The 16,147-nt window shown below is 32.4% G+C and overlaps 2 protein-coding genes across 2 annotated transcripts in view; one reads left to right on the top strand and one right to left on the bottom strand.

The window, feature by feature from the left end:
* Nucleotides 1–842: 842 nt before the first annotated feature.
* On the top strand, nt 843–2,671 carry LOC124363795. Its single transcript, XM_046819057.1, has 2 exons — nt 843–1,386; nt 2,345–2,671. Exons 1-2 carry the CDS (start codon nt 927–929, stop codon nt 2,455–2,457), a joined length of 573 nt encoding a protein of 190 aa, XP_046675013.1. The 5' UTR covers nt 843–926; the 3' UTR covers nt 2,458–2,671.
* Nucleotides 2,672–2,733: 62 nt separating this feature from the next.
* Nucleotides 2,734–16,147, bottom strand: part of LOC124363357 (centrosomal protein of 290 kDa-like) — an 81,426-nt gene continuing 68,012 nt past the window's right edge. Inside the window, exons 35-40 of the mRNA XM_046818605.1 lie at nt 16,048–16,090; nt 6,701–6,832; nt 6,476–6,614; nt 4,165–4,277; nt 3,392–3,463; nt 2,734–2,911 (exon numbers count right to left, since the gene is read on the bottom strand). Coding sequence (XP_046674561.1) covers nt 3,395–3,463; nt 4,165–4,277; nt 6,476–6,614; nt 6,701–6,832; nt 16,048–16,090 — 496 coding nt within the window. The 3' untranslated portion in view covers nt 2,734–2,911; nt 3,392–3,394. The remainder of the gene's footprint in view (nt 2,912–3,391; nt 3,464–4,164; nt 4,278–6,475; nt 6,615–6,700; nt 6,833–16,047; nt 16,091–16,147) is intronic.

Genomic DNA, 16,147 nt, shown 5'->3' on the forward strand with positions numbered 1-16,147 from the left:
GTGTATGACAAAATTCTAGCAAGTAAAAAGTTGACTTTTGCCATGCATTATAGAATGTTCCAGCAATAAAAAATCTGATTTGATTTGATTTGAAAAAACATACCCTCATAAAATTAAAATGTTCTTCCTTACATGTCCAGAAACACAAATGGGTGATAAGGACATTGAGGGGGAAATTTATAATTCACTAAATTATCAAACAGAATTAACAAAACTTAAACTTACCCCCCCTCCCCTCTTAGTTATTTGATAAGGGAAACTTTTCAAATGGTAAATTAAATGTTCAGCCTCAATAAGTTTGGTGATAATCTTGTTATAATAATAATATTTGGATTAGAATATTCGACTTATGAAGATGTTCAGATTTATTAAATTAACTAAAAACACCATATTACACTTGGATGCTTGATAAAAAAAAATTACCAAATTATAACAAAAAAACATTTCAACTTTGGATGCTTGAACAGGATTTAATTATATATTAAAAACTGCTATAGAATTATAAAAAAACTATGTCAGGATTATTTTAAGTTTCAACATTATGTTTTTATTTAAGTTTTTCCACTTCATTGCCTGGTATATCTGTTGGTTTTTATTTGTTACTAAGATAAACATAATACTAAATCTTATAGCTAAACTAAATTGTATAATTGATCTAAACGATCTCCATTATTACACAGTATGTCTGCTATACAACATGTTTTAAATACTGTACTCAAAATAGTTTTTTTAATTCAGTTTCATGAATATTTTGAAACAAATCTCTAATGGGTGTACAGGTAATATGAATTACAAATACACTATTTGAGTGGGTAGTGAAAACAGTGGTCGCTAAGCAATACAAATATTTTTTCAATAAATTTCAAAAAGGTTGGTGTATCATATTTTGTGCTTTTCAATCAAAACCTCAATTTATAGTTTCAAGGATGGGACATAAATCGCTAGGTTGGGGAGTAACAGCAATATGGGGGGTTTTCTCTGCGTACTATCTCACTCACACTGACTCCAAGCTATCATTGTACGAATTGATGATAATGATGCCTCAGTGGTGTGAGCTAAGCGAAGAGTTCAACACGAGTTATACTGTCCTCACACCACAGGCCACCATAATCTTCTGCATGGGCGTCACGGTGATGTTGACCATGTGCTGGTACAGTATCCAAGAGGATGACATCGATGTCATGACCTCAGAGGCTTCTGAGATAGATCAGTACGTCAAGACTGACCTCGCACCAGAGGATAATCTCAAAGAGGATGCACTGTTGGAGAGTGCCAAATCGCTCATGGATCTTGTTGATCTCGAGTACCAGCACTGTGCCGCCACCATAGCTTCCAACAACGAGACCCCTGGCAAGAAAGTTGGTGGGGAAGCTGAATGGGCAACAGGTAAAACCTTTTTGGAACTTGCTGTTCAGATCTGCATTAACCTTTTATTACTCTAATTATACGTTCTTGGCCTTAGACCTGTTAGCCATACTCTCTGACCGTTATCTTCTTTCAAATGTTTCCATCTTAGAGTACGATATGCTCAATTCTAATGTCCCCATGATAATTGAGACATAAAATTGTAAATTGTAAGAGGCTCAATTTTTTATACTTAGCAGATCCAAGAAGTGATGATCATTTTTTGTCTATAGCCAAAAGCGAATTCCTGTAATTTTAGTTTATGGTTGTTATTGTTTGATAATATTGCATAATTATTATTTACTTGTTGACTCGCATAGTTTTCTGATACAATTAGAACTAGTGAACTAGTGTTCACTTAGTTTAGTAGTAAGAAGTGGGATGGAACTTCTTGGCTGAACTTTGATGAGAATAGTGTAAAATCTACAGCAACCAAAACATTCTTGATAGCGGTTCTTGTGATAAAAATTAGGTGTCTTAATTGCCTTGGATGTATTGGGTACTTATTTGTTTACAAATTTCAATATTTTATTCCAGACTGCTATTGATACAAAAATTCAGTAACACTACGTTTCGAGATCTGCAATCTGATCTCTTCTTCAAGTAAATGCGTGTTACAACGCTCTGGTATGATTTGTTTATTTTAACCTATGTTGTAATTATGTGTTAGGTTAGTTATTTACCTGAAGAAGATATCATATTGCAGATCTTGAAACATAGTGTTATTGATTTGTTGTATCAGTGAACGTTGGCAAATGTCCGGATAAATCCTGTTTCCTTTACTGACTTCTGTTACTTAAGTTTTTGAAAAACAAAATGTGTAATTGGAAACACTTTAAATAAAGTGGTTTTTATTCATTACTAATTAAAGAAGAGTTTACACAAGTGTAAACAAGTTATTACTTTTCAAATTAAACTTTTACCAACTATTTTTTCACAGGAGAAACCAGCTCTGAAGACGAGGACGCTACCCGTGAAATAACTGGAGCACAAATTAGGAACTATTCAAAGGACACAGAGGAGGAACAAATTTTAAAATTTCTTGATCAATAATCCCCTAACTATCTGGGAACCATTTTGGCTAATTAAGAGTGAACACAAACATTTAAATGATTTACATGAATAATCTAAAAATTAGTGGGATTGATTTGTAGAGATTTGATTCCACAGTATACACTTGTACATTAAATTTACGTAATGTGTGTATAAGGAGTCAATCAATTTGCTTAAAATATTTGATATGTTTGAAAATATAATATAAAACAGACCTATTCCAATATTTTCTTTTACTATTGGATAAATGGGATATAATGGAAAAAAGACAGAACATAAGTACATAAATACATTTTATTAAAAATAGAGTAAAAAATAACGATAGTAAAAAATAACAATACATTGTAAAAAATTAAAAACTAACAAAATAATGACTAATACTATAGAATAAACACAGAATTGGAATCCAACACTGGGAGATCAAACTGGAAAGGCAATTTGGGTGACCAGTCACCTGAAAGACATATCATTTACTTTAATCTCATATTATAATATATACATTTCAATAATAATATTTTAAATTGCCTTACCTTTTGCAATATTTAATTATTTATGATAAATTTTTAACACCTTATAAAAACATAATTGATATACGATAAAGTGATGTGTCTGAAGAAGATAGCCTCGCTATCGAAAGGCCTCACAAAACAATAAAGTCTTAAATATTGGTTTTATGTTTTAATGTAAGTTATACGATAAAGTAATTTAAAAATATCATTGATAAAGTAGATAGATAAATGTTTTAACACCTTATACAAACATAATTGATATACAATAAAGTAACATTAAAATATCATTGATATAGAGATAAAGTAATGTAAACTGGAAGTAAGAATAATGGAATACAATTGGCATTTAAGTAGCAGTCTAGAGAACTCCAAATTACTTAATAACAAATATAACTCCAAGTAGTAAACAATAGTACACTATATACCTGTTATGTTTTTCTCTCATGATACGTTCCTCGGAGACGCTCAGGAGGTACCAGTTTCTCCAGGTCATACACCTAAAATAAAACAAAGTCATTTCCTCATGTATAAATTTCTACATTAATAGTACGTAAAAACATGGTGGAGTTTTTACATCTTTGTGTATTTTCAATACCATAGTTTTAATTGTGGTTTTTGAGTGCTTTACAAATCTTTATGTGGTACTGCTTTTGCAACATCTTCCTCAGTTGAAAAACTGTATGCATTTTTTGTACGATTAGACTAACTAAACATAGGATTGTCATATAATTTCATTTCTGGTGATCACTGAAAAATAATATTAAATGAACGTTTCATTCCAAACTACAATAAAATTGTAAATTGTGTAATTTTGCAATTTAATCTTGTTGCCAACGTGTTTTACACAGCTCTGACTTATACAATGTTGTAATGAAATTAACATGCCTCGTTAGCTACACCGCATCATGTAGAGCTCTTCTCTATTCTCTAATACTTTTTTCATCCCTAATTCTTGCCGAGAGAGAAAAAGCATTCCTTTACTGTTAGTTTGTCTGCATAACATTTTATTTTTCTCCGTAAAGATTTTATAGTTATTAATAACTACCAACCAAATTAATTCTCATTCAAACCAAAATAATCATCAACATTTAACTCACAATATTTGTGATTATCTGTTAAAAACATTTGAGTCTATTTGAATAAAAACCTAAGACCAAGGATAAGCAAAATGTGTATTAGTGTGAAAATTGAAAAATACCTGCTCTTTGAGGGCTTTCTCACGAATGACTGCATTTTCCAGAAGTACTTTGACCTTGCTGAGTAGTTGACACTTTTGAGCAAGTTGAGATTTTGTTAAAATAAGTTCCTCCGCTGAAACATGTTTAAACTCAGTTTTACCTTACAGGCCTACACTTTGAAATCTTAGACAGTCAATAACCTTACAGGCCTACAATCAATAACCCTTACAGGCCTACACTTTGAGATCTCAGACAGTCAATAACCCTACAGGCCTACACTTTGAGATCTCAGACAGTCAATAACCTTACAGGCCTACAATCAATAACCCTACAGGCCTACACTTTGAGATCTCAGACAGTCAATAACCTTACAGGCCTACAATCAATAACCCTACAGGCCTACACTTTGAGATCTCAGACAGTCAATAACCTTACAGGCCTACAACAATCAATAACCCTACAGGCCTACACTTTGAGATCTTCAGACAGGTCAATAATGCCTACACTTTGAGATCTTACACATACTCAATCAATAACCCTACAGGCCTACACTTTGAGATCTCAGACAGTCAATAACCTTACAGGCCTACACTTTGAGATCTTAGACAGTCAATAACCTTACAGGCCTACACTTTGAGATCTTAGACAGTCAATAACCTTACAGGCCTACACTTTGAGATCTTAGACAGTCAATAACCTTACAGGCCTACACTTTGAGATCTTAGACAGTCAATAACCTTACAGGCCTACACTTTGAGATCTTAAGACAGTCAATAACCTTACAGGCCTACACTTTGAGATCTTAAGACAGTCAATAAACCTTACAGGCCTACACTTTGAGATCTTAAGACAGTCAATAACCTTACAGGCCTACACTTTGAGATCTTAAGACAGTCAATAACCTTACAGGCCTACACTTTGAGATCTTAAGACAGTCAATAACCTTACAGGCCTACACTTTGAGATCTTAAGACAGTCAATAACCTTACAGGCCTACACTTTGAGATCTTAAGACAGTCAATAAACCTTACAGGCCTACACTTTGAGATCTTAAGACAGTCAATAACCTTACAGGCCTACACTTTGAGATCTTAAGACAGTCAATAACCTTACAGGCCTACACTTTGAGATCTTAAGACAGTCAATAAACCTTGCAGGCCTACAATTTGAGATCTTAAGACAGTCAATAACCTTACAGGCCTACACTTTGAGATCTTAAGACAGTCAATAAACTTGCAGGCCTACACTTTGAGATCTTAAGACAGTCAATAACCTTACAGGCCTACACTTTGAGATCTTAAGACAGTCAATAAACTTGCAGGCCTACACTTTGAGATCTTAAGACAGTCAATAACCTTACAGGCCTACACTTTGAGATCTTAAGACAGTCAATGACCTTACAGGCCTACACTTTGAGATCTTAAGACAGTCAGTAACCTTACAGGCCTATACTTTGAGATCTTAATACAGTGAATAAAGTTACATCCCATCTTATTTAAATTTTCTATGCAACGGGCAATATTGCCAGAGTGAATTCATTCACACAATTTCTATGGTGTGGTATATTTCAAATTGTAAGAGAACTAGCACATGTGCTTATCGACTTTCAAATTACAAGACGACTACAAATGCCAAATACCAGAGCAGCTCTAAAGAAGATCATCATTGCAGTACCAAGTGAAGAAGTGGTGAACCTCTGGATGAATTGGATGGAAACAGCATGTTTCCGAGTGAAAAAAACAAATGTATTAAATGTGGGAATGGCATTTGCTGGTGCTCTAGTTAAATTTTTAATTATACAAGGTAGATCATGTTTCACTTAATTATGAACATATACTCTAGATTTATGATTAATGTCAATAATATAATAGGCGTACTAACATTACTTTTTTTAATAATCAGGTATTTTTAGTGAACAGCAACATGTACAGTAAGTATATTAAATTTCGTTTAGATTTTGTGTAATCTTATAATTTGTTAGTTACTCATGGTTAAGAGTAATTGTAAAAACAACTTTGGATATACAAAATATATAATACAACTAATACAAGCAAACTTAAATTACACGAATAAACATATCAATATTTTTAATTTTAAAGAACTAACTTTGGAGGTTTGCGAGACTGGTATTTCCATGAATTTTACTATAGCAGTATGAGAGGGGAAAATCAGTTATTTTGTATTAAGGGCTAATACATGATCTTAAAACTTTCATCACTGTTCCTTAATTTTTGTCCTGAAGACAATAACTAGAGCTATTCACTGCAACTGACATTAAATGCTATGTTATCGCACTATTATAATGATATTTATCTATTGATCTTGTAATACCTAAATCATCGTGCTCGAAGAGCTTCAGTTTCTCCTTGCATTGTTGTAGCTCCTCCTCCAGAATTGAGCACTTATCCACAGAATCTAAATAGTTCTCCTGGCATCTCTGCAACTCTATTTGCAGTTTCTCAACATAACCCTGATAACAATCAAATTTATTAATTGATTACCAAAGTGAATAATTGGTCTTAAAAGAATTTAAGATACAAAAATTATAATACAAACCTTGTCATGGACATCACTCAGCCTTGCAGCGTGCAGTTTCTTGTTCTCTGCTTGTAATTTTTCTACGACCCGTTTCAATACAACAACTGCTCGTTCCAAGTCCCCGCGCTGCTTACTGGTTTTATTTCGCCCCTTTAAAAAGAAAATAAAATAAATGTTTGGCTACAAATATTTTCTTTGCCCTACTGCTTATTTCTACTACTAATGAGAGTTGATTCAGTTTATGGCAGGTGTAGCAGGTGTTTAGTGGCAAGTGTTCTTAAAAAATGCATTAAAAAGTGATTAAATGTTTTTTTTGAAATGTGTTTTAAGTGAGTAAAATACAAACATTTATCATGCTGTGACAAACCTTAATCATAGATTTGTTTTTTTATCTACTTTTTAACAGTTAAAATTTAAAGTGAAAAAAGTACTCACAGTTGTATGCATATTGAGCACATTTTTGAGCTATTCTTGGATTGAAGGTATATTTCACTCACACGTTTAACTTGAACTCTTTTTCATTAAATTATTATAAAGTTTTTCTTTAATAGTCACAATAGTAGCAGTAGAGACTGATGTTTTGGGGAAACAAAGTGTACTATTTTAGAGCATATTGAAAAGTGGACTTTGAATATTACTGCGCGTTGGTGTTGGGATTAAACCTGTATCTGCACAGCTGGTTTGACATTGGACTGAGTCTCATTGATAGACCAAATGTAAACAGTACTACACCTTGCTACTGCATGCAGCTGATAAGATTATATCATGAATTCCACATAACAATTTATTGGGAAAACTTAATAATATGATAGTAAATAGTGGTATTATAAAGTAATGGTATTTATTACTGAATTAAATATATTGAATGATCAATAGTAGTAAACAATAAATAAAACCAAATAAAAATATAATAATTAAAACTGACTGAATAATTTCAATCAATTAAATAAATTATTTAATTAATTGAAAAATGGTCAAAACAATTAAAGCAGTTCCTGAATAGGGGAATTATGTGTTTTGCCTCTGTTCGAGGACACCCCTCTTGGCCTGCTGTGGTGACTGACATTGAAAACCAAAAATAAAACTAAATATTTTCATGTAATTTTTTATGGAACTAACGAAACTTCCAAATGTAGGCAGTCTAATATATACCCATATAAAGAATTTAAAAGTAAATTTGGAAATCCCAGGGAAAAAAATGAGAGGTTCAACTTGGCATTAGAAGAAATGGAAAATGCTATTAAAGTAAGTGAGAAGTCTACTCCTAAAAGGGCTCCAAGCTTTAAAGTTAATTGTAAAACCCCAACTTCTTTTACAAAAGGTTTGCAAACAGCAGATTTAACTAATAATTTAACCATCAGTGTTGCAGACACCTCCTCAAAACAAAACATCAACTCCCAAATAAATGATAACAGCTCCATAACTGTTGAAAACCCTCTACATATAGATTACTCAATTGATTCTAACAGGCGTCTACTTATGGCAGAAATGGCAAACAAAATACAGACGACAAGCCTTCATTCTAGCTCGACCCCTAAAAGCCTCATATCTGAGGACGCGGTACCCTTCCTCTGGAAACAAAAAGATCTGTACTCTGCATCACTTGGGAACAAAAATACATCGGACAAAGCTAGCTCTCCAAATCCAGAGATCGAAATGAAAGAAAACATACCAATATCACTTATAGAAGCAAAATGGGTCACTGATGATACAGTAGATGCCTACTTCAACATTTTGAATAATAACATTGTACAAGGAGATGTTCATTTTCTCAACCCAGTAATTACACTGGCTGTAAAAATATTTGATGACTATGACAGTCTTATCAAAACCTCTGCAGCTGCATAATAAAAAATTTATTTTTTTCCCAGTTAATGACTCATCTGAAATCCAAAACATTGGAGGCTCTGGATCCCACTGGAGCTTATTATTATGGGATAAAGTGGGTAGCCAATTTTACCATTTTGACTCTAAAGGTGATTATAACTTACTACATGCAGAGAAGATTGCTTTTAAAATTAAATACATATTTTAACATGTCTAAAAAAGTTTCAGTAGCAAGTATTCAGACTCCAAAAACAAACCAATAACGATGATTGCGGTATCCATATGCTCTTGACAACTGATATTATTATTTCAAAACTGTCTGAGGGGTGCATTTCTTTGTCACCAAGCCTCTTTGAAGAAATTCTTCTACCTCTATCAGAAGCTGATATTATTATAACAAAGAGGGCACAGCTTGCATTCTTGGTCCATAAACATCAGTATCTAAATTTCAGTACAAATACACTAAAGCAGCTGATATTTTAACATCAAGAACGAATATAGACAGAAGAAATACCTCGAAACAAAACACTAAATATTAACAAGACAAATTTGCAAAAACCTCGTGAAAACAAAAATTCCACCAAAAAGAAGCTGTTCCAGTTTAGGAAATGATATGGGAGGGAAACTGAGACTCTCATTGTACTCAGATAGTCAGGGGTAGAGGACTGGCACAGAAAATTGAGTGGATTAATCCAAACAACCTTAAAGTAGTAGGCTCAGTTATGCCAAAATGCCTGCCTCCTCCAAGTAGCTGAGACTGCTTCACATACTAAGGGATGATGTCATCTTTGTGATGGGAGGAACTAATGACACTCTATGTAAGGACTTCCGTCCAATTTACTCAACCTTGGAACAAGAACTGGTTCAGTTAAGCAAAAAGACACCTGTACTTTTAACGACAATCCCAGCGAGGTGTGATCTACATGTTACTGATAGTTACCATAATCATATTCTCAAAGCTAACAACTATATAAGAGAGTTAGTTAGTCGTCTTGACTCCGTTCACCTTATTGATCTGGATCTAGTACTCAAACGTTTCCACTTTACACACCACGGGTTGCATTTTTGAACAACAGGGGAAAAAACTAAATTGGCGTATTCAATTTCAGACACTATAAGTTCAATCTTTCAGCAGGATAAAGAGAAGAGAATGGATACAACCTTACCAATTAATTTAGTTGAAAGTAATATGTTTGATGTCATAGAAGAATTTAAAAACTCTGCTGACACGGCTTTCTCTCAACTGTATTTCAGCTGACGTTAAAATGACTCAGGGCGTGGCAGTGGTTTTCAGAGAAAAATTTAATAGACCACAACCTAATGACTTTATTAATAATCATCTGACATGTCAAAAAAACTGAAGGAGCAACTATTTATGGTCTTTGTGACGAAAAACTAGACATTACCAAAAGCCTAATTTGATTGACTATGATGCAAGCTTTGAACAGTTTCTACAGGATTTCAAATTAAAAAATTTAAACAGCTTATTTGCTCTCCAATGGGCTGTGTACGGGATAATGTTCCAATACAATATTTTGCTAAAAAACTTGTAGATTTTCAACATCGCACTGGAGCAATTATCAAAGTTGTATCTTTTGATGAAGGATCTGGGAGAATTACAAAACGGTATGTCTCATCTTGAAAACAGTCAATCTCTCTGCAATACCATCAACTACAGAAGTCAGCAGACAGCCGTGTTGAAGACTCCGTACCGAGAGCAACACCTTTGACCATGACCCACTCTGCAGCTCAGCCGCCTTTCACCCATTCAGCATTTCAAAATGAAAGTGAAAATTGTAGTGCGGTTGAAAAATATAGGTTCTAAAGTGTCTAGTGCTGTGCTTGTTGAGATCGGTAAGGGTGTCGTTCAAGATATTTTAAACACAAACATGTAAATAGTACTAATATAAGTCAAATTAATTTTATCTCTGTCACCTGATAGATCAGGACAATGTATTTTAGCCTACCTGTATGTACAGCACTGCCATGCACAATACAAAAATCAATCAGCCTTAATATAATCTTCTTAAATATTCAAGGTTTTAAAGAATAAGGTTTCTGTTTTGGAGAGTTTCTTGCTTGATTTAAATATTTCAGTGGTTGCTTTGATTAACAGAACACTGGATGTCAAAAGATGAAAATTATTAGTTCTTAATCCCATTGGGTTTTCTTGTGCTGCAGATTTTTGTAGATCAAAACAAATAAGAAGAGGAACCTGTAAAATATTTGTTAGTGATAGACTAAAGCCTAGGGAATGTGATGTAACAAGGTTTTGTGACGAACTAAATTTTGAGCAGCAGCAGCTGCAATACTAGAATGATTGTAAAACTGTTGTAGATTTCAGTATATCACTCTCCCAATGGCAATCCACAGGAATTTTTTTGCTAGTAATGGAGAAATTTTTAAATTTTATTATGAATTGGAAATTTTACACTATTATAATTGGGGGTGGATTTTAATAGTAAGTTTGATATTACAAAACATACCAAAACTGCAAATGAATTTTTAAACATTTTAAGACAGTTCAACTTTTTCCCCTTGAATAAAAATGCAACCAGGGGTAAAAATTGCCTAGATAATGTTTTTATCTTTAATCACAATTTATATGTCTCCTCTGTAAACTACCTTATCGTTTCCTTACTCAGATCATGATGGGATACATGTTAATGCATGTCAAAAAAGACGGATTTGTTGACTCAAGGGGTACCTCTCAACATATATAAATAGTATTCAAAGCATGGTACTACTAAAAAGAATATTAAACCTCTCTCTTTACTTCTGGAGTCTTATGATTGGCCGTCCTTGTTAAGTGAAATATACTAAGCAAAGTTCTGCAACACTATTTACTAAAATTTTTGATGTTATACTGAATAGTATTAATCATTACAAAGTTGTTAAAAGGGTGAATAGAAAAAGAACAGAGCATAAAAACAAATACAAACAGGATTGGTATACAACTGAATTAGCTATCATGAAGGAAAGGCTACTGTTCTTGGACAGATTAAAGAAAATGTAACAGGGATAATATACATCTAAATATGGGGGTTTTATGAGTTGAAGTGTAAATACAGGTGTTCTATAAATGAGGCAAAACATGCTAAAAATGTTGAGTACATTCAAAATAGTAAAAAATAAATGTAAAGCTGCCTGGGATGTAATTAAATATAATACAGCAAACAGCAAACAAAATATTTGTAATATTGAGCCTGATGTGTTTTAATGATTTTTTTCTCGAATTCTGTAAAAGAAATTAAAAATAAGGTTGTTAATTCCAGTTTTACATTTGTTGAACTTATGGAATCAATCTCTAATGATAGCTTAGTACATTTTAAATGGAAAATTGTTACTTCAAATGATGTTTTGGATGCTGTCAGGGGAATGAGCAATTCTGATAGTCAAGACATATATAGTATGTCTAACAAATTTGTTAAAAAGTATTATTGGTAGTGTGGCTGAACCTCTGGCGAGTGTCTATTAATCATCTGCTTCATGACGGTATTTTCCCTGAGCAACTCAAGATTTCACGAGTATGTCCAATTTTTAAAAGGGGTCCTAAGGACCAACCTCAAAGCTACCGCCCAATTTCTGTAATTCCTGTATTGGGTAAGCTAATTGAATCATTGGTTTGTAAGCAAATTACTACTTTCTGGGAAAGTAATAAACCTTCTGGAACCTTCACAATTTGGGTTTAGAAAGGTAAATCAACTTTTAATGCTCTAGATCAATTAGTTAGACAAATTCACTCAGCTTGTCGAGAGCAAGGGCTTTGCTCGGGCTACTTTTTGTGGACTTGAGCAGGGCCTTTGATTGTGTTGATAGTAAAATTCTTATATCTAAACTAAAACATTACGGATTTTCTGGGCCTAATCTAAATTTTTTTGAATCATATATTAACAATTCGCAAGCAACTGGTCTTTAATAATGGTAAGTGGTCTAAGAAGCCCTCGTTGAGTGGGAGTTCACAGGGCTCCGTCCTAGGTACCCCCACTCTTTTTAATCTATATAAATGATTTACCATTATCTCTTAACTCGAAAAACCATATTATATGCAGATGATACTACACTTTTTAATGTCAGTCAAAGTGTACATGATCTGGAGCTGTTGGCAAATGATACATTAAAAAATGCATCAAAACTGGTTTCATGCTAATGGGTTTTTGCTAAATTAAAGACAAAACAACAAAAATGTTGTTTACTCTTAGGCATATTGCTGGGTCATTGGACGAAAGCTATTCAGACTCAGTTAAATTCTTGGGTATCAACCTTGATAGAAATTTGACATGGGGCAACACATATTGATTATCTAAATAAAAGACTCTCACGAGTCATTTATCTTCTGTGTAGACTGAATGATATTGTACCACTAAATTCTATAAGAGCCGCATACTTTGCCTTTTTCCAATCTGTTTTTAGATATGGATTAGTCCTATATGGTAATTGCACCAGAATTTCCGAAATACTAGTATTACAAAAAAAAGGCAATTAGGGCTCTAAAAAAGTGTGATACCAGAGAGCATTGCAAACCCCATTTCATAAATTTTCGTTTTCAGACGGTTCTAAATTTGTATATATATGACTCGGTGGTTTACATCCATAAAAATCAAATTTGTTAAAATTTTAAACATAAAATTCATGACCACAACACGCGTAATCGAAACAATGCTGAAATTGGACATTTTCGATTAAGCAAAACCCTCACCAGTCATGTTGTAGTATCTTTGAAAAATTTATAACTTTCTGGAGAAAAAATATTGCTCATATCCCTTTGATATCTTTAAGAATAAGTTATATTCCTGGTTGTTGGAGAATCCGTTTTACAGTCTAGATGAATTCTTCAACACCAAAAGTATTGATTTTTAATGTGTTTGTTACTGTTACTGACAATTTGTACTGTCATTTTTGTGATTTTTTATTTATTTTATTTAATTTACTTGTAAGACTTTATTGACTATTGTATTGACTTGGTTAACAATAAGCAATATACTATGACTTTGTCAATGATGTAATACATTTTCATGACAAATAAAATTATTATTATTATTATTATTATTATTATTATTATTATTATTATTATTATAATGCAGAAATATTCTCATAAAATGGGCCTAGATTACCCATCTCTATTACACTTTAGCATAATTACATAAAATATATGTACTCATGGTTTGCATATACTCTACTTTTGTCTCATCAGTGTCATAGAAGTTGTCATAAAAAAGAGAGATTATTACTGTATTTATTATAACAAAATGTCAATGTCATTGCTGATGGATGGTTTTATTAAAATTTTTAACAAAAAATATTAAAACTGCTATAAGAATACCTGTTCACCTGTGGCACTTCTTTTCCTGTAATACTAGATTATCTGAAGTTTGGGGAATTCCAAACCCTAGATAATCTAGTATTACAGGAAAAGAAGTCTGATTGAAGGATGGGTATTACTAACCTCAATCCAACTACTTCCTGGAGGCATAAACAGTGTTTAAAATAAATTGCTTATTGACAGAAAAAACATAGCAAAAACTGATATTGAACCATACGAAAAGTACATAGTTAGGGGTTTACATCATATTAATTCATAGGTTGTTATTGTGGACTATATATATGAGACTTTTATGCAGCATGAAATATTACATCTACATTTTGGTATTCATTTGTACTGCTAAAAATTAGGTCTATATAACAAAAATGTTGACAAGAAAATTGTAGTTAATAAAGAAAAGTACATTCAGCACCCAATAATCTGGGGTCACATCAACCATGGAATTGGATAAATAATTCAAATTCATAACATCAAACACAGATACAGACTGTAGTAAAAATTTCAGGTCTTGATAAGGAGTCTATAAAAACAATCATCAAAAAGGCATTTCAGGCAACGAAATTTCGCATTATTAAGTTTATGTAGCAGAACAAGCCTTTCTCACTAAAACTGTTCCTGATGGATAATATGTCGATGAGCAAAACATTAACCATTGGTTTCAATGTGATGTGGATCTACCATTCTTCAGGTATTACACCATTCACAAGGATGAGAGGATGAAAATGAAAGTCTTGAGGGAGGAGATAAGACTACAACTGCAAGGTTACTCAAAATACAGCTCTCAACCACATTGAGTGTTTGCTTGGTCAAGAAGATAATTTACTTAGTGATATGCTGGTTTTATGCAAACCAAAATCCAGTATTTTAAAATAAATCAAATTTATTTTTTAAAACCCAAGTGAAACTTGGTGATTAATGTGGTTCGATTTAAAGTTATTCCCAATACAGTATTATACCTGCGCTTTTAACTCTTTGACTAGTAATCCCTCAATGAAGCCTGAAGCATGCTTCACGCTACCCGCAGTAATCAGGATTACCATTGCTATCAGGATAGCTCTAACAGAACACTCTAAAGTAGTTTCCGTCGTTACCACTAGATTGCAGTTACTCATTTATTTCTTTTCAGTTCTAAATTACCACCATATGACAGTGTTCATCAGTTGTTCCAAGTAATCAGCTGATTCTATTTCTGCTTGTGTGCACTTATGTTGTTGTATCTGATATAATTATTTGTTACCTCATTTTTAACTTGTTGGTGGACCTGATAATTAATTGTAAACATTTTATTGTTTAGTGAGCAAATAAACGTGGGTGCACATGCAATTACTGATTGTGGTAAAACTGCATAAGAGTAGATGGTTCAAGTGTTTGTGTATTTATTTAATGTGTAAAATGGCAAGAGAAAGATGTTCAGATAAATTTTTGGATGACATTTTTTTGAACGATTAAAGTGATGACAGTACTGAAAATAGCTGAATAAAAACACACTTTTTAGTGCATCCTTAATGAGATACAACTCCTCCAGTCAAAATGTTCAATAAGTAATTTGTTTTATCATGATATAAACCCAAGTACTTTTAAGGTTATAAAAGATAAAGAATATTGTAACTTTGCTTTGTGTTTACACAGATACTATTTAAACATTTTTGTACACAAATGCGCTTCTTTTTGGTATGTATCACTATCTATTTTTCCATTAATACAAGTATTACTTTATAGTACTTTATTTTTATTGTACTTTATTGCAATGTAATTTGATGATATTCTTGCTTTATTTTAACAGTAATTTTGAGCTATCCATGGAAATCTCCCATTCTTTTATTACAGTTAATCAACAGTTTACTGTATATCACAATAAATGTTAATAGATTTATTTTATGTAATACATATTTTTTGTATTAATAGATTTCATATAATTATGTATTTTTCCAACATCATATTTATTTATCTTCTATGAACACCTTTCTAATGAAGACTGTTTGCATTCTCAGATTCAGATGTACCACAGTTTTGTTTAGTTGTATTAATACTACTATATGTTTTTTTTTTTTTTTTTATTTTATTGGGTTTACGTTAATTTACTAGTCCCATAATTTAAAATTAACCATAGAAAATTCCAGTTGCACTATTAATTAAAAATTGTATATGCCTAAACATCTTACATAAGCTAAAATAACACTTTTTACAATAGCTGAGAAACTCTGGTTTCACTTACTTTCGGAGAGCCTCCAACACTTTCAGTTTCCGAGTTCAAATCTCTAAAAAAAAATAAGACATATACACATTCCTTAAAAACTAATATAATACTCTTTACA

This window comes from Homalodisca vitripennis, chromosome 5 (assembly GCF_021130785.1).
Source record: "Homalodisca vitripennis isolate AUS2020 chromosome 5, UT_GWSS_2.1, whole genome shotgun sequence".
Taxonomy (NCBI): Eukaryota; Metazoa; Arthropoda; class Insecta; order Hemiptera; family Cicadellidae; genus Homalodisca; species Homalodisca vitripennis.

Bases quoted from the DNA above. Each gene is read 5' to 3' on its own strand.
- LOC124363795 (XM_046819057.1), top strand. From the start codon at position 927: ATGGGACATAAATCGCTAGGTTGGGGAGTAACAGCAATATGGGGGGTT. The intron at 1,387-2,344 runs GTAAAACCTTTT...ATTTTTTCACAG, and splicing joins GGAAGCTGAATGGGCAACAG to GAGAAACCAGCTCTGAAGAC.